This window comes from Lampetra fluviatilis, chromosome 13 (assembly GCF_964198595.1).
Source record: "Lampetra fluviatilis chromosome 13, kcLamFluv1.1, whole genome shotgun sequence".
Lineage (NCBI taxonomy): Eukaryota > Metazoa > Chordata > Hyperoartia > Petromyzontiformes > Petromyzontidae > Lampetra > Lampetra fluviatilis.
This window is the reverse complement of record NC_136287.1, coordinates 15,221,173-15,245,930: the sequence shown is the minus strand read 5'-3', so window position 1 is coordinate 15,245,930 and position 24,758 is coordinate 15,221,173. Positions and strand designations below refer to the sequence as shown.

Genomic DNA, 24,758 nt, shown 5'->3' with positions numbered 1-24,758 from the left:
AGGCATCGTCGTGCTTAGGTACCTCTGCTAAATCGTGTTGATGGGCAGCAATTGGCCATGTGTTGCATTGCTCTGCCCTGCAGTCGCAGGTGGAATTGTAATTAGTAAAAGTGATGTAATGCACGTCGAAGCCTTCAGCATTACATGTAGTGGTACCTCGGTATACGGCGTTAATTCGTTCCAGAAGGTAGGACTTACACCGTAAATGACGTATACCAAACGAATTTTTCCCATAAGAAATAAAGGGAAAGGAAATAATCGGCTCCAGAGTATAAGAAATGGTATTTTATATGGCATATTATACATTAATAGGGTTGTATAAAATAATGTAGACACTACTTATTACAAAAATGCATACATAAATTAAAATGCATACATACATTAAAATAAATTGAAATAAAAATAAAATGTAACATCACTTTACCTTGGTGAGAGGAGTTGATAGCCTACGAGGATGGTGGTGAGGAAGGGGAGATGTTATCTTTTAGAATGAGTCCCCTTCCATTAAAACTTCAGGAACATTAAATTGTTTTTTTTCTCTTTTCTGTCTCTTTTCTTGCCTTGGATCTTGTTGAGGCTCACCAGGTTTGAGTTTTACTAAAAACCTGTCCATTCAAGTTTATTTTTGCCTTCTTCTAAGAATGTTCCTGAAGTGTGACATTGTCTGGTCATTCCACACAATACTATTACGGCTTGTTAGAGTCGTAACAGTATTGTGTACGCGGGTACTGTACGCGGTGACTCATCCCGACCCATACAAGTTCTAGCAAGCGCGTCGTATCCCAAGCAAGACGTTGTATCCCAAGACATTTTTTTCTCATCAAAACACGATGTATACCAAATTGGACGTATTCCAAAGCGGTCGCATACCGAGGTATGAAAATATAAAAAAACATTGTGTGGTCCAGAAAATGTTTGTTCTCACCCATACGATATTTACTAAGGTGTGATTTATGAATTCAAATGTGTATCACTTGCAATAAGGATGTCATTACCGACTACAGCTGGTGGCTTGACTTGACATCTGTGGATTCGACTCATTTTGACTCCATTGGACAGGTGGACGAATTGGTGAAGCAGTCCAGCAGCTCAAAACCAACGCCATTAAAAGGTTCAAGAACCTTGGGCATTGATTTATAACTGTTGTTACTGTTCCAAAGAATCAGTTGCTATCTCTACAATACGCCATACTAAAGAAGAATATAGATAACTAGGGGTTGTTAGGGGGCGCCTATGGCGCCCCTCAACCATCAACCTTCAGTCAGGAAAGTCACAAAAAAAGATTGCACACAAACGACGCATTCACACAAGCACTCGATGCTCCGTTTTGAAGTTTTAAAATGAAACATCTTTGAATTGTATTGTTTTGAATTAGCTAATTTAATTTCTTCATTAAAAGCTTATATAATTTTACATCTGGAAAACTTAACTGAAAAGGACATTGTGTGATTTTTCTCTCGTCGTTAAGTAGATGGCCTTGCTGGGGGTTCAGTTTGATGCAGACTTTCACCTGTTTGGGATTGCGGGATCGAGATAAGGCGACAGAGCTGGCCGTGCGAGAAGACCGCCGTCTGCAGATCGATTCCAACGTAATCGAACGTCTGTCCCTGCGCCTCCATCGTTCATGCAGGGGGCGCGTATGTTTGCAGTGCCCACTACATGAAAACGTACGGAAAGCGCAGCGTTCATCACAGATAAAGTTGTGCGCTTATATATATTAGATGGGATGATGATTCACTCAGACACACAAGATAACTGCTCATCCATTTACTTGCTGGAAATGTAAAATAGTGACAAATCTCAAGCCACAATTTCCCAGGTACCACACTTGTACGTGCTTACACATATGAATGCACACGTGCCCAAAGCATGAGCAGTGTCAAAACACAAAGCGATGTGTAGCTGCACGTTTGCAGCAGGGCTGGGCCGCATCGCCGAGGCTATGAGGGAATCATTCCCCGCCTGAGCTTGCTGCTGGCTCCCGCCCGGCGGTTGTGATTGCCACGTTTACTCTTGTTCTCCTCCTTCCGTCGCCGCTGCACGAGGGTCTCATTCGACTGGCCCTGGCCACGGCCGACCCCTCGCACCGCTTGATTTGCCCCGCCTCTGTGCCTGTGTCAACATCACACACCCACACACGAAACCAGACCACGCACCCTGAACAACGAACTTCTTCTGTAGTCGTGCTGTAAAACTCGGTGCTATTGCTGGACAATAAACACGAGAAAGGATGACTCAAATGCCTTAAAAACACTTTATGTGTAATGGAATTACTTACTGTAAAGTGGCTGGAAGAGGTATACAGTCTTGAACCAGGGGGCTCATGTCCACATTTGAGTATAAATATCAGCACAAAATAAGTAAAACCCACACGGGGTGAGCGTTGTTTCAAAGCAGGTGTTTTTTTAAGGTTACAAACGCATGCCTTTTCTTGAACTGGGTGAGAGGACGTTTAGGCATCATTAAAGATGTATTTGGCTTATTGATTTGTTCAGGTTCATGCCTATCATTACAATACCTGGTTGTATGATTTTCCCTTTTTTCTCCAGTTTATCAGCTTCAGAGTGTGCTTACCGTATTGCTGCGTGTTCTGTGATGACAGTCTGGACACCCAGAGATATTAAACAACCAGATGACTATCTGACACGCCTGTGCTACTCTGTGCTCTTTAAATTTTGAGGCATGCGCCACAAGCTGATAATGCGGCAGACCACGGTGCAGGCGCTGCTTGAGACCGAGACTTGGTCTTGCATGCAGTGGAAGGAGATGCTTTCAGACTGACTTTGGGAAAATGCCACTGCACAGGGGAATTGCTAAGAGATTCATTATGCATCATGGGTAAAACTAATTATTTGGTTACATTATTCATGCTTCAATTTATGTCCGAATGTGACGCAGTTTTTTATCAGTTGCTGAGCAAAGGCCCAAATCATCAAGCAACCAGTAAGATACAGCATGATCAAAGTTGTAATAGGTATGAGTTAGCACGTTCCTTGAATTGAGGAAGGCTATAAGAGCTTGGGGAAAAGAGACGAGAGATAATTCCGAATTCCAATCAGCAGTGCGAGGGAAGAAGCAGAAAGAGAAGTGTTGTGAGCTGCAATGTGCCGGTTGAAAGCAGTTTGAATGAGATGCAACAGTCAGTCCGGTTGACTCAGTCCTCAACACGGGTGGAGGAATCAATGGGTGAAGTTCACAAGAACATGAATCACGGCCGTAGCGATGGAAGAGTAATCAGGAGGTGACTGGCCAACTGCTCGTGAGCGAGTGAGTGCAGTAAATAACCAGGTGATAACAAATTGAGATGACTGTTGTGTTAAAGAGACCTTGGAAACAGTCTAAATTACAAAGTTCAGGGAATTACTGGGCAAAGACTGGTGTGATAAATACTAAAGGCAACTGTCACTCTTTACGGTCACACACGGCGGAGTGGGCTAACTCTTACCCCCTGTTTGCCATTAATGTTTCTCGTTTGGCATCCATTTGCTCCCTCAGAACGGCAGGGTCCATCACAAAGTCATCCCGGGGTCTCTCCTGTGCAAACACGCTCTGTCCATGAGCACATGACACATAAACACAAGGCATCATCATAAACAAATACACAACATGAAAATCTGAATCACACACAGCTGCTATCTGTAAAATTAACAGATAAAGAGTTATTGATATAGAACCACGTGAAAAAAATATATTTTTATAGCACAGTTGCTGAACACAGACCCACATTTGTAATAGATAAGAGTTAACATGTGTCTTGAATTGAGCATTGTTATAACAGCTTGGGAAAATAGACAATGGAAGTAAATTCCGAAGTGGAGCAGTGCGAACAAAACAGCAGAAAGTGAAGTCAGGTTACCTGCAGAGTGGTGAGTGGGTGAGTGTTGTTGTGACCTGCAGTGTGGTGAGTGGGTGAGTGTGTTGCTGTGACCTGCAGAGTGGTGAGTGAGTGTTGTTGTGACCTGCAGGGTGGTGAGTGGGTAAGTGTGTTGTTGTGACCTGCAGTGTGGTGAGTCAATACAGTGCAGATGAGACGAAACCATCTGGTAGACCGAGTCCTCAACATGGGTGGAGGAATCAATGAGTGAAGTTCACAGGAATTGTAAGCATAGCAGTAGCGACAAAAGAGTGACAAGCAGGTGACTCGTCACTGGAGTGAATTAGTACACCGATTCCTCTGCATGGGTGGAGGTGAGTGAAGTCTGATCACATATTACAAAAAGTTAATTCAAACTCGAAAGTGCTTAACAATTGACCAATAAAAAGAGAAGGCAGACATGAACCTTGGTGAACCAAAGAAGGGACTGGTGGAGGAAGAAATGCTTATGGTAGCAGATTGTGGCAGAGTTTATAATCATCACTGAAGCATCTGAAAACGAACTCGGAGGTGGCACTAGGACAGGACTGTGGTGGGAAACTGCCTGATCATGTAAGAAGGCAACTAACTATTACCATGTGATACCAGGTGCCGTAAATATGTATGTTTGTTGAACTTCTTTGCACATTATGTAACCAACGGTGCTCATCGGAGGTACAAGTGAAAGGGAGTGACCAATCTAAATGACCAATGAACAGAATCTATAATTATATGAGCGAACTTTAACACAGCAATGCATGGTAGTTTGCTGTGCTTTAGAATGCACCACCTTTATGGCACCATAATCGCTTACAGCAGTCATTTTCCACGCCACTTTTACTATTCTGTGACAAAGCATGGACCGTATTGCAAAGGCATGAGTCTTCCAATATAGTTCCTGTGATGAAGTATGGACTCCGTGATGGAGATGAGGAGAGCCGACATTGCAATCTCTCCACAATAATAAGAACCGGGCTGTGTAGCACACTCATGAGAAGGCACAAACGAGAAACTAATCATCAAAGGTAAAATCCAATCAGGGAGCTATTTCAACTTACAGATCAGGAAAATATCTTAAACTGCTTATTTTATACTAGATTCGAAGCTTTTATATTAATATTGGGCTAGAGCTTGTACAAGGATCGCCTCGGGGTTTTGTGACGAGTTCGGGTTACGTTGGATGAGCATGGGGGTCTTCATTTACGTAAACATTCACATGTCCCTGGAAGTGATAGTGAAGCTCACACCTTGTGTTTATCCTCGTTATCCTCTTCAACCTCGTAGTTTGATGCAACTTTCCTGTCTTCTCTTGATCGGGTCTGCAGCACCCGCGGTGTCACAAACGGCCTAAAAGTAAGTCGCACAAGAGTCTTACTGGAACACCCACGCAACGTGGAAAGATATTATTCAGGCGCAGGGGTGTTGTGCATGACTGCAAGTGTCGTAGAAACTGTCCTGCATGGTGGAATCTATACCAGTTTATGCAATTTTTATTTTGCCAGCTAAAGCGCTATCTAGATGGATCTTACTGTACATTTCATTGTGTTCTTGTCTGGCTGCACAACACTGACAGAGAACCTGACTTGAAAGATTACAACTTCATATTCTTTGGGTCTTTCGGTAATGCCACGTAGAAAAATAAAAAAATCACGACGTTTCGATCGCAACACAAGCAATCGTCATCAGGTGAAAAAATATAGCGGGAGAGCTGCTGAGGCAGGATGTTATATAGGTTTGAGATGGGTGTAGCCCAAGGGTAAGTGGGCGGGGCTAGAGATGGAATTTGCATGTAAATATAAGATCGGCAAGCTGATATACCTCCACGACTACAAAGCTGTGGAGGTGGCCATTGAATTGTGAGAGATTAGCATGTCAATCTGTTAATGTAAGATTAGCATGTCAATGTAAGAAAACCACCGAAACAGTGGCTGTGTTAATGAGACATTTAGCCTGTTAGTGTAGAATGACTGAATTACAACTGCTCTCTCCCCATGACACAGTCATGCCTCCTAGGATCAGTCCCTGTCAGACATCTCTAGGGAAAGTCAGCAAATGATACAGATGTCATTGACCGGTCCCACGCATGGTTTGATGTGATGTACATTGTTATAGGTGTTTGGATGTTATTATAATTAACGATCATAAAAAATTACTCAACAAAGGTTGTTCTGAGGAAAAACTGGCTCCACCCCATCCAGAAAATGTGGAAATTCCACCACAGGCCCAGGGCTGTTAATGGAGAAGAGAAGTGTGCCACTGCCCACTTGAGCAAAGTGACACTTTGACTTGGCTCTAGACGTGATAGCCCAAGGGCCCTACCCAATGATTCCCAATTAAAACTGATGTACCAGTACACAGAGGGCAGCGTAGCCCTGGCTTACCGGCGCGCCAGCACATCGTCATCAGCGTCCCCGTCGTTGGCACAGACGTGGCCGACATCGTACGTGTCGTCGTACTCATCGTCGTAATCCCGCACGCCGCCTGCCCCCGGCAGCCCAGGCTCTTCCTCCTCCTCGTCACAGACCAGGCCGTATGGCGCGTACCGCTCTCGCGAGGGGCCGGTTACGCCGCTCCGGTCGGCGAGCACCGACCGCCAGCCGCCTGGCCCTGCCGGCCTGAACACCAAACCAGCTTCGTTTCAACATACACCAAAGAAATGTGGAATTTCCTTGATTTGGAATTTCCATGGGGCGGTGACGGGGCCCAGCAGCAGCAGGTTTGCCGCTCGCTGGAGAGGTTCGCAGATTGAATCCGGCAGGCCACTCTGGTTCATACTGCAGGTGTGTGATCTGGCCAAATGCTAACGTGGTCTCAAGTGTGCAACTTGCAGTTACAAGGTCGATGAGCTCAACATTTGAGTACTACTCTTCATCTCCCCAGGGTCAGTAAAATTAAAAACACATAATGGAAATTCTAGATTTGAAGCTTTCATGACTGCAAGGATTCATACTCTTAGGTTTTTTTCGGTAAAGTCACGTAGGAAAAAAATAATAAAAGTAAAATAATAATAAATGAAAATAAATCAATTAAATCACGTTTCGGAGGCAATAACTGTAGCACTGCTGTGCCTTTTTACACCTGATGAAGGAAGCTTGTGTTGCCTCCGAAACGTTGTGATTTAATTTATTTACATTTATTATTATTTTACTTTTATTATTTTTTACCTACGTGACTTTACCGAAAAAACATAAGAGTACATAATGGAAATGTTATAATTGATGTCCAGGTATGGTCAGCTTTACCCTCAAGATATTCATCACTGGCTCAGGGCTGTAAGGAAGAGATTAGAACCATGCATAAATCCATTTTAAATAAGCTGTTTGATTTCACAAGGAAAAGTGCTACGTGAAAAATTACGAACAGGCTGGTGCACACATCTCCTTCATAAATGGAAAATTAAAGACAAGCCTCAGTAGTGCGGTTGTGACCATCCAGCCCAACCTATGGACCATGCAGTAAGCCACTGTAGTCTGTGCTCCTTCAACAGAGGAATAGCAAACTACCCTATCGCTATCGTGAAGCCCTCTTGTGGTTAACAGACATTGGCATGTATCTCCTGAATATATTGCTTCCTTCATAAGCAATAGAATGTGAAAGATTCAGCCTGCGTACCCCAGGGGTGCAGGACGATGTGTGACGCGTGGAGGCCATGTGTTCCCGCGCCTCATGCAGCAGTGGGGTCTCTCACCTCTTTCCCTTATGCACCCGCGCCAGGTCGACAGAGTCACGGCTGAACACGTCAAACTCGTCTCCGTCAAATACCCCGCGCCTCTCCGCCAGCAACGATGGCACCTTGCTCTCCTCCGTCCTGCGAGCCAGGGTATGCATCGCAAGGTGATTCTACGGCTCGTCAATTCAATACAAACCCAGCGCTGCGTGCATACGGCACGGAGGCCGTACAGGCTGGCACTGCACGGTCATTGGTCTTTCACAAAGCCAGGTTATCTACTTGGCCAATGATACTTAAATTGTTTATTGCCTCTTTCGAATGAGCATCGTGTATGAGACTTTTTTTCTGAATGGAAGGCTGCTCACTTCGGCATGCTCCTGTCCAGGTCTTTCAGCTGGTCAGGCAGAGTGTCGTCGAGCAGTCGGCTGACCAGGCTCTCAGAGTCATAGTTGAGGGCATGCAGTCCTGCTTCGATGAACCCATCCCCCAGCTCAGGAAACAGATCGCGGATGCCGCACACGAGCGAGGCGAGCTCCACGCCGCCCATCTCCACACCACGAGACACCGACTCCTGTGAAGCCGGGAGGAGGAGCAGGAAGAACAAAGAGAAGCGAGATGAAATTACAACGACCACATTAACCGAGCAAAACAACTCATGAGCCGCCATAATAACAATATTGCATTAGCACGGTGCTTAAATTCCTCAGAAATTCAAAGTGCCTTACGTAGCATCTCATCTCACATGTTACAAGGGCATGTATGTATGTTGAACTTATTTCGCACCGTTCGTAGCCACAAGGACAGCTGCCATTGGGCGTCCCCCAGTGGCAGCTGTCCTTGTGCGGCAAAAGGTGACTGCACTAGACTGCAAGTGGTCATTTGTCCTCTTAATTCCAACTTGCAGGGAGGTTATCATTGCAATAGGTGATGATTGCTGTGTCTAATCCCATGAGTACATTTGCAGGTAACTTTGCGAATTTGGCAAATTTGGACCATTACAATGGCACACAATGACCTCCCTACTCAATATGCTGCCACCGCGACCCTCACCAGGACAAGCAGATTGAGAAACGAACGAACAATGGCCTACTCATTACGATTGACATCACAAGATGTTTAACATCCACTGTGAAGCAGATGGCACATATCTATGTATAATACACCTCAATAATTACCAGGATGGCCAGCCGGCTGCCGCTGGGCCATGTCAAGACACAGGCGCACATGGAGATGTTCCATCTCACATGCGTGTGTGCACACATGGCTGAACGCACAATTTGCGTAGCATACATCAACTTACATGGTCAGGCTCGGCATCTTCACTGCCATTGAAGTTTTGTGTGGCGATGCTGCTGCGTTGATCAGCAGCTGGGCTCTCACAGTTTGCCATGTGTTGAGGATGCTGAGAAGGCCGCCTGCTGCCTGCAGACTGCCGTGCCTCCCGAACAGCATCCAGTACATAGGAGATGCGGGTCTCATCTCTGCGGTCATGCTGAGTTAGAGAGTATGACCACAGTTTAAACGGCCACAGTTTGCAAGCCAAAGAAATACTAATTTCAAGCCATTTCTTTGAGAAAGGAAAGTGTGGTGGTGGAGTGAGGGTGTGAAGAATGGAGTTTGAAGCTTACTAAATAAGTGGGGAAGAACACATGCATAGACATATTGTTTATGGATTAGACATTATTTATGGATGTCATTGTCATCCCAATGCTGAAAAATTACCTGCAAATTACTTAATTGGGATAACACATTGCAACATCACCCCTTCCTGTCAAAACTTGGCAGGACCCTTTGGGTAAACAAGCATAATCATATATAATAATGTAGGCTGAGGTAGGATGAGATTTAAGTTGGACTGAATGCACGAAGGCGCAACTCTAGAAGTGGCTTATCTGGCAAGTACCCGGTAGAATGGTGGTTCAGTCGAGCCCTCTCGTGGTACATGTGACTCACTTAAAGTGTAAATGCCGTGCATTTCACAAGGATACAAGCTGGGTGAAGCCTGCTGCATTATGCTGATATCATCCGCAATTGGGTAGAGTTCATCAAAATCTGCAAGAAACCTAGGAGTTGTTGACATGACAACACATTACATTTATTTACAACTATTTTACAATACATTACACCAGATGCTCATCATGTCTGTGTGATGGTGATGGAAGGGAATAAAGGCACTCATGCTAATCGGCATAAAACAGTGATTTTTATCCGTGAATTTAATGATGATTTAAATCCCGAGTATATGAGTTCCAAATGAGACAATTAATGCTGTATTTAATTCTGTATTTATAACTTGAAAAATAATGCCCCCTTCCATATCTCTCATGCAAAAATAAAATACTGTATTTTACGTAACCCATTGGCCACATGGTCTTCTGGGAGTGTGCACCTTTAATAACAGCACTATTTCAATACAAATAAACTCTAGACCAGTTTCGACTGTCAGTGTCTCACAAGCAGAGTCGACCTTGCCTGAATCAATGCTGGTGAAATGCCAGATGTTTATAGGCAAGGACCTTTCTATCATAGATTGGTCCTAAATCAATGCAAGCCATTGTAATACGTAACACAAACTATTCATTAAGCGTCATTGTGGAGAATGTTAAAATAAATGTCATCTCTTTGCCACGTGTGTTAATAAAATAACTGAGGCAACACATATCCTCTATGAGGACATCTGGGAAACATAAGGTTTACATAGGGGGGTTTTTCATCCCATTACCCACTAAGAAAACTCCTTATCCATTAAACAGTGGGACGTTCCTATTGTCATCTGCACGTTATTTAAAGTTGGTTACAATGTACACAATTCTTGGAAAGCATATACGGTATGGTTGCCAATCACTTTAAATTAATCATTATAGACGACGTATGCATGTGGGCAAGGCTTCGTAATATGCAAAAGTACTAACCGGTGCTGCTGCAGCAGGGTCATGACGACATTCAAGTATTCCTCCACCACGTCCTGCACCTGCTCAGTGCTGCACACAGGCATGGCAGGAGCCACGCCCATACAAAAACAGCAACACATTTGTATATCCATAGCTACACGTCAAACAGCACACAAAGCAAAGCTATACTAGGCTCTAGAGGCAGCTCTTCGTAGATTTCTGGGGCCACTGGTGCAACTACTTTCAGGAATAGCGACCTTTGGCTGTAGATGCTCCGACTATTGGAGCAGTTAGCCCAGATTAACATTTCTTCTCTATTCTTTTTCTCGTCTTATTCCATAAAAAAAAAATGCATTGCTCGACTTCTCAGCTGTTACAAGGTACACATACATATACTGTATGCATACAGTTTATTTGTGAAACAAAAGGTAAACAACGGATTAACACCACCCCGACGCTGCAGAACAAGTACGGACCGAGCATCCAGCAGGGGCTGCAAGCAGCAGGCGGAGATAACAGCGTGGCTCACGCTCAGCAGACGCCGCTGGGACGTGACCAGTAAGCGGCACAGCTCATCCTGCAGTCTGACACGGGCAATGACAGGAGCTCAAGAGAATCGCTCATGTTTCAAGTTTAAAGTTCAAGTTCATTTATTAGGTATAGCCCTGTGAGACATTCGGCTCTTGAATGTAAAACCCGTACGTGTCATGTACACAGCTCGTCCCAGTCTACACAATGATGGAACACCGTTAACTATTTAAAATGTTTTTTTTTCTATCAATGTAAGTACCAAAATTTTTTTTACACACAACTGCATGTAATATAGAGAAGTGATGATAATTGCTGTTGAAGTTGTCATTTCTGAACAATGATGAATTTAAAGCAGCAATCCTTGCTAAGAGAAAGGTGTATGGAGATAGTGGCATGATCACGAAGAGCTTTGAGTGTGCGTACTGCATTGCACCAAATCCACTATGGGCAACATGAATCATGTATACACGTGTCACACAACAGCAGACTGTTAAACAACATCGCGTGCTGGCTCTGATCCAAACACTTACTCTTTGTCTTCAAAGTTTGTCTGGGTCAGCACTTTCTCCATCTCAGGAACCACAATCTCATAAAAACCTGAAATCCTTGAACAGAGAATAAAACGTTTTCATTCACGTATCAAGAAACTAATTTGAAATATATTTGTGATAGTGTCATAAACAGGCAGAAAATACTCCAAAACGCTGCTTGTCTGTTTATAAAAACAATATGGCTTGGTTTGAAATCCAATGCGCTATCAACGTTTATATTGGCAAAAAGGGTTCTGCCGTATACAGTAAATCTCTTTCCATTCGCGCTGCCCTTCTCCTGGTACTGTGCCTGAGTGCCTCTGCACCTGGACAGGGCATCCTGCCGCAGGAAGGTTGCGGCCGCCGCAGGGTAAACGTCCAAAAACGCAAAGAGAGTCGTGGCAACGTCGCATAGGTACTGCAGTAAATCCTTCAGCTCCTGCACACATCCACGCCACCGCAGACACACACACCGCACCAATAAACTCCAGTTACTCGTTCACCGGCTGTCAGTCGCCTACTTATCCCTCTTCTATTTCTACTACTACCATGGCTACTGTTGCCGTGAACTTCACTCAATAATTCTTCAACCCATGTTGAGGACTGGGACTGAACAGACTGACTGATTCGTCTCATCCATATTGTATTCGACCACCACCACCACCACCACTTCTTTCTGCTTCTTCATTTGCAGTACTCCACTTTGGAATTCCCTCCCATTCTCTCTTTTTCACAAGCTTTTTATCCTTCAATTTAAGATGTTCTGGGGCCTTTGGGCCTGTGCTCAGCAACTTTGTTTAATAAAAAAGACCATGTAACCTTTCAGATTTAAATTAGGGTAGAGCATTAAGTATGTAACCAGATAATTGGTTGTACCCTGAAAGCAGAGTAAATATATTATCAATTCCACTGTGCAATGGCATTTTCCTAAAGTCAGTCTGAAAACATCTTGATTTGAAGCTTTCGTGACTGCAGGAATCCATACTCTTTGGTTCTTTCGGTAGTCACGTGGGTAGAAAGAATAATAGATCACGACCTTTCAATCCACACAAGCAATCGTCCTCAGGTGGGATAGAGAAACAGGCTGCTGAAACAAGTCCTCATATATAGAGCCGAGAGGGGGGGACGGGGGGTTGCCGCATCGGGCAAGAGGGTGGGGGCTAGAGATTGTGCCTAGGCGAGTGGGAAATCCAAAGATGGGAACCGAGATGGGGGGGGAAGAGGGGGGTGTGGTTGATGCGAGAGCTGTGAGAGCTGAGGGGGTGGCCATTGTATTGTGAGAGATGAGCATGTCAATGTATTTGGTGTTTCACGGTTGTGTTTCGCACTCAGAATGTATGTTCGGTATCCGCCGCCGCGTGTTCCTTGTGTGCTGCGAGTCTGCATTACCAAGTCAGGTATGGTCGCTGTAGAGTGGGAGGCCTGGCCGGTGAGCTTCTGTGGAAACCCATCGCTCCACACGTGGCTCGTGACGCCGCATTTTCCCGCTATCATGTCAAACACCTGCGCACAAATCATACGTTAGCGTGTGAAAAACGGCACTATAAGCACCACGCAGTGTGTCACGGCCCTGACAGCACAAAGGCGTAGTAGCCCTCATTCTCCGCTCTACAGCTCCTGCCACCTCTCACCCATGTGCTTCAAATAAACGTGCTGCCCTGCTGTGTGGGTTCTGCCTCGCCTGCAAAATAGTAGGAATGCTCTCCTCCAGGTCACTGAGGTAGGCTGGCTGCTTCTTGAAAATGTTACCTGTAATGGCAGACCACACCACAGACCCTCAATGCCCACACTGGCACCACCAAAAGACTTCTCACCAGTAAAACTGAAATCAGACAGTCAGCTAACAGAATCCTCAGCACTCCCAGCCATTCTCGTTCAGCAATACCAACAGCAACGACCTTATGCAAACACAACAAAATACATGGCGTGGTCACAACAACACAGAGCGGAGTGGGTTTCAGTTACTCATCTTAGATCTCCCATGGACACAAGCAAAAGACCTGAGCATTGCTGTATGGGCCGTGCTGATGTTGCAACTGTGGGGATGCTGTGCACTATAATGTGGAACAGAAGTCACTGGGAAGCACTTGGACCACCTGTAAAGTTCAACATGACCATGGTATCGCGCTCAACAGAAAACCACCAGCTCAAGGCACAATTCACCTGTCCTAAGTCTTGAACATGAAGAAAACATTCACGGGGAATAAAAATAAATAAAACAAACTCCACATTTCTGTGGCAGAGATCAGTCTCTCTATAGGACTCTACTACTGACTTTCAAAAAGTGGTATGTATTTAATTACCTTTAATGACAGAGGTCTCACCTTGAGTTCTCACCTGGTTAAACTAAATATATTTGAAACTTAATTCTGAAGCGTTAATGAACTGAGATAACTGCTACACTGGGATTTAAATGCATGATTTTCATTCATGAAAAATCGAACCAACAGCGCCACCCGGGCAGATGACAAGGTCAGTGGAGACCAGGTTAGCGCTCGAGCGGTGTTAAACCGCACCGATCATTTTGCTGAGTAGAGCCCCATTCCCTCGGCCGTACAGGGCGCACAGGTCCAAGATCTTGGGAACATCGAAGAGAAAGTTGTTGTAGATGACCTCGGCAAATGCTTCCGTCGACAGGAAGCATTCCTGCAGGGCACATAAAATTAGAAATTCTATTACAATTAAAATATTCATTAAAATTGTGACAATGGATTGCAATCAAATTATCAAATATTCTTAACCATAGCCAGTCAGGTAAACATGAGACCATGACAAAATATCAGTATAACATTGTATTTCTAAACATTTATTTATTACACTTGTTTACCGTGGAAAGCCAGTCTCAACGCTGTTTCAGGAGAGCCCTGCCAATTAATCTGTCGGGGGTGATGTTGCTATGTGTAAATCTAATTGAATAATTTGCATATAATTGTTCAACATGAGGATGTTTGACCAATACCAATTACATTGAATGTTTTCTTAGCTTCTCAAGTCAAGTGGTTTTCCGAAAATGATGCTCATTTTAAAATAAGACTATTATGGCACTCGTAACATATGCTAGAAGAGCGTTCATGGTCATATTCTGTCTCTAGCTAAGTCACTCCATACACTATCATGACGAGCCATCGTTTCTCCACTCCCTACTCGATGAAAACCTCAATGCCTTCCCCATCCCTCATGCTCCAGTGATGGCACATTCTATATCATGCCTGCACATGAGCTCATCTTATCATCCTATCTCTGTGGCAGTTGTCATCTCAGGCACTTTATCTTCTTTGGCTGCCATTCCAACACCATTCCCATCTCCTGGCAAGCGTCCCAATTATCCCTGCTCTCGTGCACCACTCTTCATTTTAATCGCAATTTGTCTTGAATAACTGCTGCAGATATAACATTCTGTTGTTTTCCAGTTATGCTCCTCAATTACTTTGAGATAGGCAAAATTATGACTTTAGTTTTACTCATATCTATCTCCTCCAACTCTGCAGCCTTCAAGAGATTCTTCAATCATTCCCTGTAGATAATTTTCATTGTGTTATGACGAATATCAGAAAGTATGAGATGGCGAATGCTCTCTCCGTTTATTGAAAATATGCTTTCATGTTGCTGTGAATAACATTTTTGAGAGCTTACCTCCTTGCCTTACACCTTATATAATTTGTATTTTGACGCTCTCTACTGATTTTTATTTTACCACTCTCTTTGTGCAATCTCAATAGACTGCTTCCTTCATTGTAAAAAGTTTTTTTTTATCCATTTTGATATTTTAAGATCTTTAGCTTGTGACTGCTTCAGTTTCCACTAGATACAACCAAGAACACGAAATAAAATGAAAATCAATTGACACTCGAGTTGTAGAAGTGTGTGCTGTGTTATAGTGTCCAGTTAGGGCTTTGGTTGTGTGTGGTTAGAGCTGTAGACTTTGTGTATGTTCGTGTTGGTTACAGCAGCAGCGTGTGTGTGTGAATGTTTGTGTGTTATACAAGCTGTAGCAATGGGTGTGTGTTTAAAGTGGCATTGAGGACCTTGCTTTCTCTGTTTGTTGACATTCGCAGGTAAACCATAAACACCTGGCGGTGTAACTGGGTCTGCAAGTTGCAAGGTTCGCATGCGCCCTGCTTCGAACACTTTCCTCCACAGGCGCCGCCTCGGTCCATGGCACCATCATATGCCCGGGGGACCAGACGAACGTAGGAATCCAGGCTCTTGTGCAAATCTTCATCAAACACCACCTGCCAGGGTTGACATGGCACTTGTGTCAGTGCTGGCTACAGTAAATGACACCTCCGTTGTAGTGCCAAGTTTCATTCAGTTTGTTTTGGGTTCATGTTTTTTCTTAGTTTAATTTACAATTATTTTTCTGCAAACATGTGATGATGATTCTCAGTTTAATTGACCAGGTGGCTCATGGGTAAGAGCAGTGAGATGGCACCACTGAGATTCTGGATTAAAATCAAGGTTTTGGCCCACTGTAATTAAACTGGCTTCTCAAGTGCAACAAGCTGATAATTGACACTTGAGATCTCAGAAGTAAGTCTGTCATATCTCCTTCTTCGGGATATTCTCTAGCACGGGTGATGCACTGCCCTGCGAGTTTAAAATGAACTCGCCTAAAGGGTAATCCCCGCACAGGTTAAGTTATGAGATTGGTTCCTGTGCAGAAGTTGGATTATGGCAACGTGAGACAGTGAAAAATGGTGTCAGCAGGGTAAGCCTTCATCCAACAGTGGACAGACCCATCTGTCCAAAATTAATCACAGAAACAATATGCTGTGCTGTTCAACATCTAACAGCTTAATTACAAATCCAAGAGAACAAGTATGTAGAGTCATGCTTGTCTTTGCACGTGCTTTATCGCGAAAATGTATTAATTCGTAAGAATTGCATTAAACTGTAATGAAATGCTTAACTGTTACTATGTCATACTTAGATTAAAATGACTAGGTCTGTGAAGTAGTCTGAAAAAATAAAAAATGTCACCTTTTTCTGTCTTGAATTACAGTCGTAAACATAGTAAATGTTTCAATAAAGTACAAAAGAGAGACACAAAGTACAAAAGAGAGACACAAGTCAATGTTGCGAGGTGTCGCACAAAACACCTGTGACCAGAAGCGTGGGTGCGGCTGCTTGAGCAGCCAGTCCAGATCGCTGGTGAGAAACCGCAAGCGCTCCACCCACTCGTGCAGTGCGACAGGGCAGCCTTCAGGCGGGGGCGGGCGGTACGCCACAAACCTCCGCTCCACTTTCCAGCGAGGGTGCTGCACAGCTCACCGCCACAACACAGTGCACAGAGGGACTCTCCTGTGAACCTCTAACACGGAAATTGTGTTACACGTCAGTGATGAGATCATTTGATTCTTCCTGTTGCCTTGCTCTCTATTCGCGATGGCTGCCATTTCCAACACGATCTCTCCTTTGGCTGCCATTCTGTCAATCGTCTTTTCCATCGGCCAGAATTCCTTTTTGCGACATGTACTGCTAAAGCCCCCTTTTCTTAACGGTCCATATTTCTCTGCTTTGCATTAGTTCTTGGATCAATGTTATTCCTCCTTCTGTAAATGTAATTTCCAGTATCTATTTATCCATGTTTCTCTGTACATTTCAGGTTATACTCTCTGCCAGTGTTTGCGTTTTTCTGTAGCAGTGCCTGTGAGTGAGTGACCCACCAGGGCAGGCACTCTATGTGCAGCACCCGTGTGTGTGTCCACGACCTCCACTACGAGCCGATCCAGGGGAAGAATGGTCGCCATGGCAGAGTTCTATGGCAGACACAACGCAGCAGGTACAGTCATCCATAAGAGGTTTTATGGGTTAGATCGCGTGAATATATAAATGTGTCGTTAAAACCCGCCACCACCCGACACAGCCAACTAGTAAGGGTTGTCACGTAAACAGAACGTGCCAATTCGTCACTAGTACAGCACTAACTGGTGTGTTGGAGAGCCAAGCCACGACATTTACAAACTGAGTACAACATTTCGCCAGTAATTGTAATAACACACCGGTGTGCTGTACTGGTTAATTGTAATAACACAGTGTGCTGTACTGGTGACGGATTGGCACGTTCTGTTTACGTGACAACCCTTACTAGTTGGCTGTGTCGGGTGGTGGCGGGTTTTAAGACACATTTATATATTTACGTGATCTAACCCAAAAAACCTCTGATGCATAAAGGGGCCGTCCATAAATTATTTCACGCACATGGGGGGGGGGGGGGGTCAGACATTTGTGATGTGTGACGAGGGGGGGGGTTGAGAAATGCGACGTCACATCAAAATGTTCAACTTTAAATAAATACGGACACGTTCTACTTAATTGAACAGACTTTTTAATAAATGTTTTCTCCTACGACATCAGAGTGCAACGATTTGAAGCCTGTTTTATTTTTTTGGGGGGGGGCGGGCAGAGCTCTGTGACGTCATATTTTAGGGGGGGTCTGACTTTTTGTGACGCCGTGTGACGTGGGGGGGGGGATTCCAAAATCGCGTGACATCATTTATGGACGGCCCCAAATGTCAGTCCTGATTTCAGTATCAAGGCCAGTCTTGCCAGACCGTGATGTCACATGTCCACGTGGACATTCGCGTCAACTTCAGGAAGCCAAGACAGGCGCGCTCAAGACACGCAAATACAAACATTGCAACAGAGACCACAATTAGCACAAACATGACGCATTCACCGCACGACTCGAAGCTTCTTGTGTGGTAAAAACAAAGACACCGCGTTATGCGTGGAGAATTGGGGGTCATAAAATGAATACATCTCTGACTCCATATGATAATAAAACATTATAAACGGTGAATGCAACAGTGAATGCAACTGTTAGCACTTTTACAATCTCGATTGAAGGCTCATTTCTGTAGATCCGCGTTTTGTGTTTCGTCTTCGTTCACCCGCACCTCCGATTAGCACGGTTGGCTACGTACGATGCGAAAGAAGTTCAACACACACGCACTGAGCCAGGCTGGATCTTCAGGCTCTCACCAGCAGTCAGTCGCGCCGCGGAGACGATGAACGCGGGAGACGAACCTCTCACTGTACCAGCTGCCGCTACTGTACACCGCGATGCCCCCGAAAGAGCCCCACGTGACGTTGGTCACGTGGCTCGAATAGCGTTGCCACGTGATCTCACCAGACCAATCAGTGACGTCGCTTATCCGCTGGCCCAAGTTCAAAATCCGCCGTCCGGAACTCAGAAACCCGATCGACGATGGCCACGAAAAGCCGCAGACCGAGTTCGGCTCCTGCCACGGCTAACACCGATGGCGAGTGGTGTCTGTGCCTGCTGCCTTTACCCGCGCTGACCAGCGTGAAGTATGATCAAACAACCCCCGTGGATGATACGGCGTGGGAACCCAAGGGGCCGGACCATAAATGACGTCGCGAGTTCTCCTCACACGAAGACCGAAGCCCGGGCTGAAGAAGATAGGACCCTGGACCAAGCCTTGCAGCTCTTCTAAGAGCTGAGGCTCAGTGTTCCAGCGGTCAAGGGGAGAATAGGTCCTGGCAGGCAGGACCCCGGCCCCCAGCCTTCCAGCTCTTCTAAGAGCTGAGGCTCTGCGCGACCAGTGGTCAGGGGACCCACCGAGCCAGCGGTGGGTTGGGCTAGCCTCCCCTAGGTCCCAGCCGGAGGACGCTAGGGTAGCGGGTAGACTGGGAATAGCTCCCGCCAGTTAGGAGGCTGTACCTCCCTAGGCCAGCAGCCAGACCCGTGTGTGGGTCCCGCCAGGTACGGAGGCTGTACCTCCTTAGGCTACGGGTGAGGGAACCGCATATCCCTCCGTGTGTGTAGGGACTGTCGAAAGAAAGACAATAAACAAGTGTGTGCTTTAAGGAGTTTATTCATCTGTCATTTACAACACTACACTTACATTACAACTCCATATTATTCAAATCTCAAATAATTCATTAACATTTTCCCATTCGATTGCGCTTGCAAATTGTTGAAGCTATCATTTTACCACTTGAATACTGAGGCTGACTACAGATCAGCTACTAATGAAACACTAAATAGACATGACCCATAATCTATGGTTCTTTCGGAAGACAGCTGTCTTTCCGACAGTCCTGTTCTTCACCTGAGGACGGCTGCTTGCGTTGTGGCCGAAACGTCGTGAGAATATTTTATTATGTTTTATTATTTTATGATTTTCCTTCTACGTGACTTTACCGAAAGAACCAAGAAGATCATACATCTTCCTTAAAAAAAAACCTGAAGCATATTAGTGCTGGATACAACCACATTAGCAATTTAATGTGAACTTTAATCCTTACCCGTGTATCTATAGTTCAATTTGAATGTGCAATTTTATTGAGGGACTGTTGTCTTGATTTGGTTTGTGGCTGTTTTGTTGTTTTGGTGCCTTGCCCAAGCTTGTATTTAGTGTAGAAAAATCAGCAAGAATGTATGTACTCATGCAATTTGTATTTTTATGCGTTATGTTTTTTTAAATCTATAGTTACTTTCTTACCGGTAAAGTCATGTAGAAGGGAAGTAATAAAATAATAAAAATAAAACATAATAAAACAATTCTCACGACGTTTCGGCCACAACGCAAGCAGCCGTCCTCAGGCGAAGAATGAGACATTATCAAGCTAGGAGCTTATATAGGTGTAGCGAGGAGGAGCGCCTTAACAAAAGAATGTGCATATGAAGAGGAATTTAGCATACCAATGGGCAATGCGTAGGAGGTGGGCGGAGGGGTTTCAAAGTCCCATTATGCCCATGCATTATGCAGGATCAACAGCACCACGGGGGGGGCGCAAGGAACAGCGTTAATAAAGGAAAGGAATGTTAATGATATGTAGCTGCATTTACCAAACAACCATGTAGAAAACCAAAGTAAAAAACTACCTAAAAAACTAAAATATAAACTGATACTTACTATGCTCTACAATAAGCTGAGTTACTAACAACAAATAATAAATTACAATTCTACGTCGTAAGAAGTATATAATATACTTCCATCTAAACTTTATTTTCTTAGCATATACAGTACTATATACTGCCATAGATAAACCCAACATTAAATTATATACTGTATTGCTGTAAACCACCCTATACTTTATACATTTTAATATAACACTATGTATTATTCAACTCACCCTAATGTGTATCGAAATGGTTTATTACGTCCTTCCAATGATTGCTAAGCCTGAATCCATCTTCTCGGTTAAAATTGTCTCTGTGTTTGTATATGTGGATCGCCTCATGAACGAATCTCTCATGATAGCCAGATGGCTTGCAGATAACCTCCGTCTTGGAGAAGTCAATGTCATGTGAGCCCACTGAGTTGTAACAGTGGTCTGCCACGGCTGAGGTGTTTGTCCTACCGTGTTTTAGATCAGCTTTATGTTCACGAATGCGGTCTGAGACGTGTCGTTTGGTTTCCCCAATTTTATTATGTTTTATTTTTATTTTTTTATTACTTCCCTTCTACGTGACTTTACCGAAAGAACCAAGAAGATGAATCCCTGCAGTCACGAAAGCTTTAAATCGAAATTTACTTTCTTACCTTTTCTCTATTTTGTACTCCTATCGTTTGTATTGTTCGTTGTTGTAACTTGCTGACCCGCCCCTACTGGACATCTGTGAAAAAGAGTTTGATCGCTCATCGGATTCCTCCAGGACAAATAAAGATTCTGATTCTCACATGGCGTGGCAGCCAGTGGACAGGACGAGCAAAGGTGGAGCTCTCATGTACACGCGCGAGGCGGATTGTAACATCGAAGGGCCGTGAGAGATGAGCGTGGATTTGTGTGGTCTTCATCCAGCAGTGTATGAAAATTGCTTCATGATGATCAATGAAACATGTTTGGAACTATATATATTTCTCATTGTTTGGAATCTCTCTAGTTTTGTTGAGTTTTAATGTGATGGCGCAGATTTGTGTCAGAGGCACCGCATATTTAAACAAACAATTACATTGATTTGAGTTGGTGCTGATATAATCTACAGCACAGTATTAAGTCAATTAATCATTTATACTCAACAACTACAGTATAGTTATCGACGTATCTCCACTACCAGCATTCCTCTGAGCTAAATAAAAGAGAATAATTTCGTAGGAAATCAACAGCGTCTGCTCTATGGTTAGACAGGCTCTCACCATAGGAACGTAGAATGCACATTGCGAACAGAGATAAGCACCGCACAGCGCTTGTTTGCACGGAGTTCCTCTGAGCCGGCACATGCAGGGCTCTGTTCTGTTATGGGCCGTGGTCGTGCAAGGCAGCAAATTGGGCTTAACCGTGCTGGCTCATCAGAACGAAAAACGCGGCGATGCAGCGGTGTTGTTGTTCTGTCAGCAGTCAGCCCGGGTCATCACGACGGCCTTTGTGCGATATGTCAAATGGCCAAATCTACACGCATTGCGCACTCAGAACTACGGTGCTGTTTGTAGTACAGGTTTCACTGTGCCAGGGACTCGCTACTGTCAGTATTGAACCAGGTATGTTATCACATGTGTGTGCTTTAATTACATTTTATTTTAATTACATATCCTCTCATGGTGGGGGTTTATGTCCAATCGAGCGTGTGATAATGCGACCTTTACCGATGTGGGGCTTCAGAGGAAGAATAAGATGAGGATTTGATGACTGTGTAAACCGAGGATGACGTTTTTAAGGAGTGCATTGCAGATGTTTGAAACAAGGTCAAGTTTGTAATGGAGAGGCAGGGGCCATGAATAATTAAAGTATGGACTTCCAGAAGGCTGTGTGGATGACGGGATGTGTAAAGTGTGAGGGGTGGTGGAGGGGAAGCTTGGCAGGACGGTGACGTAAAAACCACTCAGGAAGGAGGATGTTATTCCAAAAGGGATTGACTTTAGGAGGCTGGGAGTTTAAGGATTAGAGGCGTGAATTAAGGGTGGGAGTGTACAAGAGCATCTTTTTTAGAGAAGCAATTTTTAAATCGGTTTAGGAAATGATGGGATGCCTGCAACCATTGACAGAGCAGTGAGCGTCTTCGTGACGAACCCAGCGGAGGGCTCGTCGTAGGAAAGTACCGTCGTGTGCTCAGGTCAGACGCGGTGTGCCAGGGCTTCAGAGACACAGGATTCCAATTCCCCATCGAAGCTGAGCATCGAGCATGGAAAAATAATTGGACATTGGGCAGATGTTAAGAAGATGAATATTTACTGGAGACTGGGGTGGTGATCAGATAATATTGATTTGGAGGTAGCTAGATTGGCGCCGGAGGAGCTGTAGGGAGTGAGTATCGACACAAGGAACACCGATAGGGGTAGGGAGTGACAGTCGTGGAGGTATGGAGGGGGCAGACACAGTCATGTTGGTGACATTCGTATTGCGTCTCGTGCATGACACTGGCATTGAAGTCGTGTTTGCATAAAATCAGCCTTCATACTCAACACATCACTCATCCACATATTACCCGTCACGACACACGCTCCACTAACCCAATTAACTAACGGTTGTGAAATAAATGAATTTTTACTGAGTGAACACTTGTGCTTTAAGCCATCGTGTACAGCGCCTGATTCCAGGGTTTCCCAGCGAGACCTCCCATACCTGCAGCCACCACGTGAGGCTTGCCCTGTGCTGTCACTGTCTCCGTCACCGCCGGGCGGACACCTCGCTGCCCGGAATCATTCGTTTTTCTTACAAATCTGAATCCATGTGTTACTCGTAAAGTTCCCACAGCCTCTTGCACGATTAAACAAGTGGTCTCACTATTGCAATATACATTGTGACTTACCGTCCGCCCGTTGCTACGTGGTTCACAATAAAACAAGACAAACGTTTTGTTTTTATGCTGTTTGATGACATTCTCAGTTCCTCTTGTCATATGCAAGTACTGTAATTGGGTGTTAATTACCATGAGGATAATGTTTGACTACGCCCAGGGGCTGTGTTAATGAGGAAAATTGCAGCGAGCGCGTAAGCATGAGCAGGGTGCACCCAGTAGTCCAGAGTGAGACTGAGATCCCACACTGAGCACTGGGACTCATACGAGACACACCGAGAGTCCAACAACAACAACGCAAGTCAAGGTAAGAAGGGTGGGTGAGGGCATCTGCGTGTCAACTTAGAGGCAAGACTTGTTGGCAACAGAGGGTTTTATTTATCCTGGAGAAATCCGATGAGCTATGGAGCTCTTTCTCACAGATGTCCAGTCGGGACGGGTCAGAAAGTTACAACAAACAATACAAAACACATCAAAGTGCAAAGTATATGGAAAGGAAGGCAAATCAATTTCTTCCCTACGGCCTCTTCGCTGGGTCGTACAGAGATTGGCAGGGCAGGGCAAGTGAGTCGAGAGTGAGAAACAAACCAAGATGAAGCGGTGGGAAAGGAAGGCAAGTTGAGTAAAGAGCCGGTTTAAGACTTATGGGGAAGGCCATCTTTAGAAAACTGGGTGGACGTTTGGCCGGATATATTGGAATGGAGACATGGACACTGCTTCTTCACTCCTTGGCAGCTGGTACAGGCTTCCGAGGAAATGTTTCAAGGGCCAGTGCGCTGTTTCTGGAAGCAATGCGTGTATGCATTTTGAACTTCTTTCGCACTGTAGTCGCCAACCGTGCTAATCTAGAGCCATGACATCGCCCTGTGGGTGCCGCGGGTTGCCACCACCGTGGAAATTGTCAGTATTTATAAAAGAGCCTTGCACGTGAATTAACGTATGCATCTCTAAATAAGAGTGGCGTTGATGCTAAAGGGTGTTTACATGATCTGGTGACCTCCAGTTTCTCACTTCACTGGCTCACGAGACACCACGATGCTGTGCCTGTACTCCCAGCGAGGAGCGTGGCCTCTCCAACGTCTCCAGTGTCCATTGTCCTTGAAACTGGCAACAAATGTCTTTTAAATGGGGTTGTCGTGCATTATGATCATTGTCTACGATGCAGGGACAAAACAAGCGGTTTTTTAATATAGCATGAAAATAATGTGTGAAACTAAATATATATATGATATAACAGTTCAGGGATATAAATGGACCTGAATGTTTGTTACAAAGTGAATTTGTATGTAAATGTATGTAATAATTACTCTGGACAGTCTCAAATGGCATAGTCCATACTGCCAGTGTCGCAGAACCCACTCGTGCCATCTGCACGAGTGCTGCCCCACTCACACGAGGAAGCCACACACTTCCTGAAGATAAGTGGCCGAGTGGCCGCACAGACACTGCACGCGCATGGAACGGGAAGTGTTTCCCAATAGCTCAGCACGGAGGCAGTCTGTGTGGCGGCTGCTGCTGCTGTGGGACTCGTGTGGAGGTGGGACTCGGGAGCGCAGGGCCCGCGTGTGTCACCGAG

At 44.8% G+C, this 24,758-nt stretch overlaps 1 protein-coding gene across 4 annotated transcripts; it reads right to left on the bottom strand.

The window, feature by feature from the left end:
• Positions 1–1,762: 1,762 nt before the first annotated feature.
• Positions 1,763–18,573, bottom strand: ASCC2 (activating signal cointegrator 1 complex subunit 2). Of its 4 annotated transcripts, none has more exons than XM_078862414.1 (19): positions 18,460–18,573; positions 17,142–17,234; positions 16,575–16,733; positions 15,501–15,707; positions 13,992–14,121; positions 13,157–13,224; positions 12,865–12,978; positions 11,802–11,914; positions 11,476–11,550; positions 10,891–10,998; positions 10,436–10,504; positions 9,512–9,586; positions 8,824–9,004; positions 7,889–8,094; positions 7,542–7,661; positions 6,235–6,468; positions 5,101–5,200; positions 3,446–3,549; positions 1,763–2,112 (listed from the first exon to the last, which is right to left on the bottom strand). In XM_078862414.1, exons 2-19 carry the CDS (start codon positions 17,223–17,225, stop codon positions 1,941–1,943), a joined length of 2,319 nt encoding a protein of 772 aa, XP_078718540.1. In that variant the 5' UTR covers positions 17,226–17,234; positions 18,460–18,573; the 3' UTR covers positions 1,763–1,940. The 4 variants fall into 4 exon arrangements, with proteins under 4 accessions (XP_078718540.1, XP_078718542.1, XP_078718543.1 ...); XM_078862416.1 differs by having other exon boundaries at positions 3,446–3,534; XM_078862417.1 differs by having other exon boundaries at positions 15,546–15,707.
• Positions 18,574–24,758: the final 6,185 nt, after the last annotated feature.

What these genes read in the sequence shown, in the direction of transcription:
- ASCC2 (XM_078862414.1), bottom strand. Translation starts at nt 17,225, where the DNA reads ATGGCGACCATTCTTCCCCTGGATCGGCTCGTAGTGGAGGTCGTGGAC. An exon ending in CAGCGACCATACCTGACTTG is followed by an intron (nt 11,915 to 12,864) that starts GTAATGCAGACT and finishes GGATGTGTGCAG; the next exon opens with GAGCTGAAGGATTTACTGCA. An exon ending in AAGATGCCGAGCCTGACCAT is followed by an intron (nt 8,095 to 8,823) that starts GTAAGTTGATGT and finishes CCGGCTTCACAG; the next exon opens with GAGTCGGTGTCTCGTGGTGT.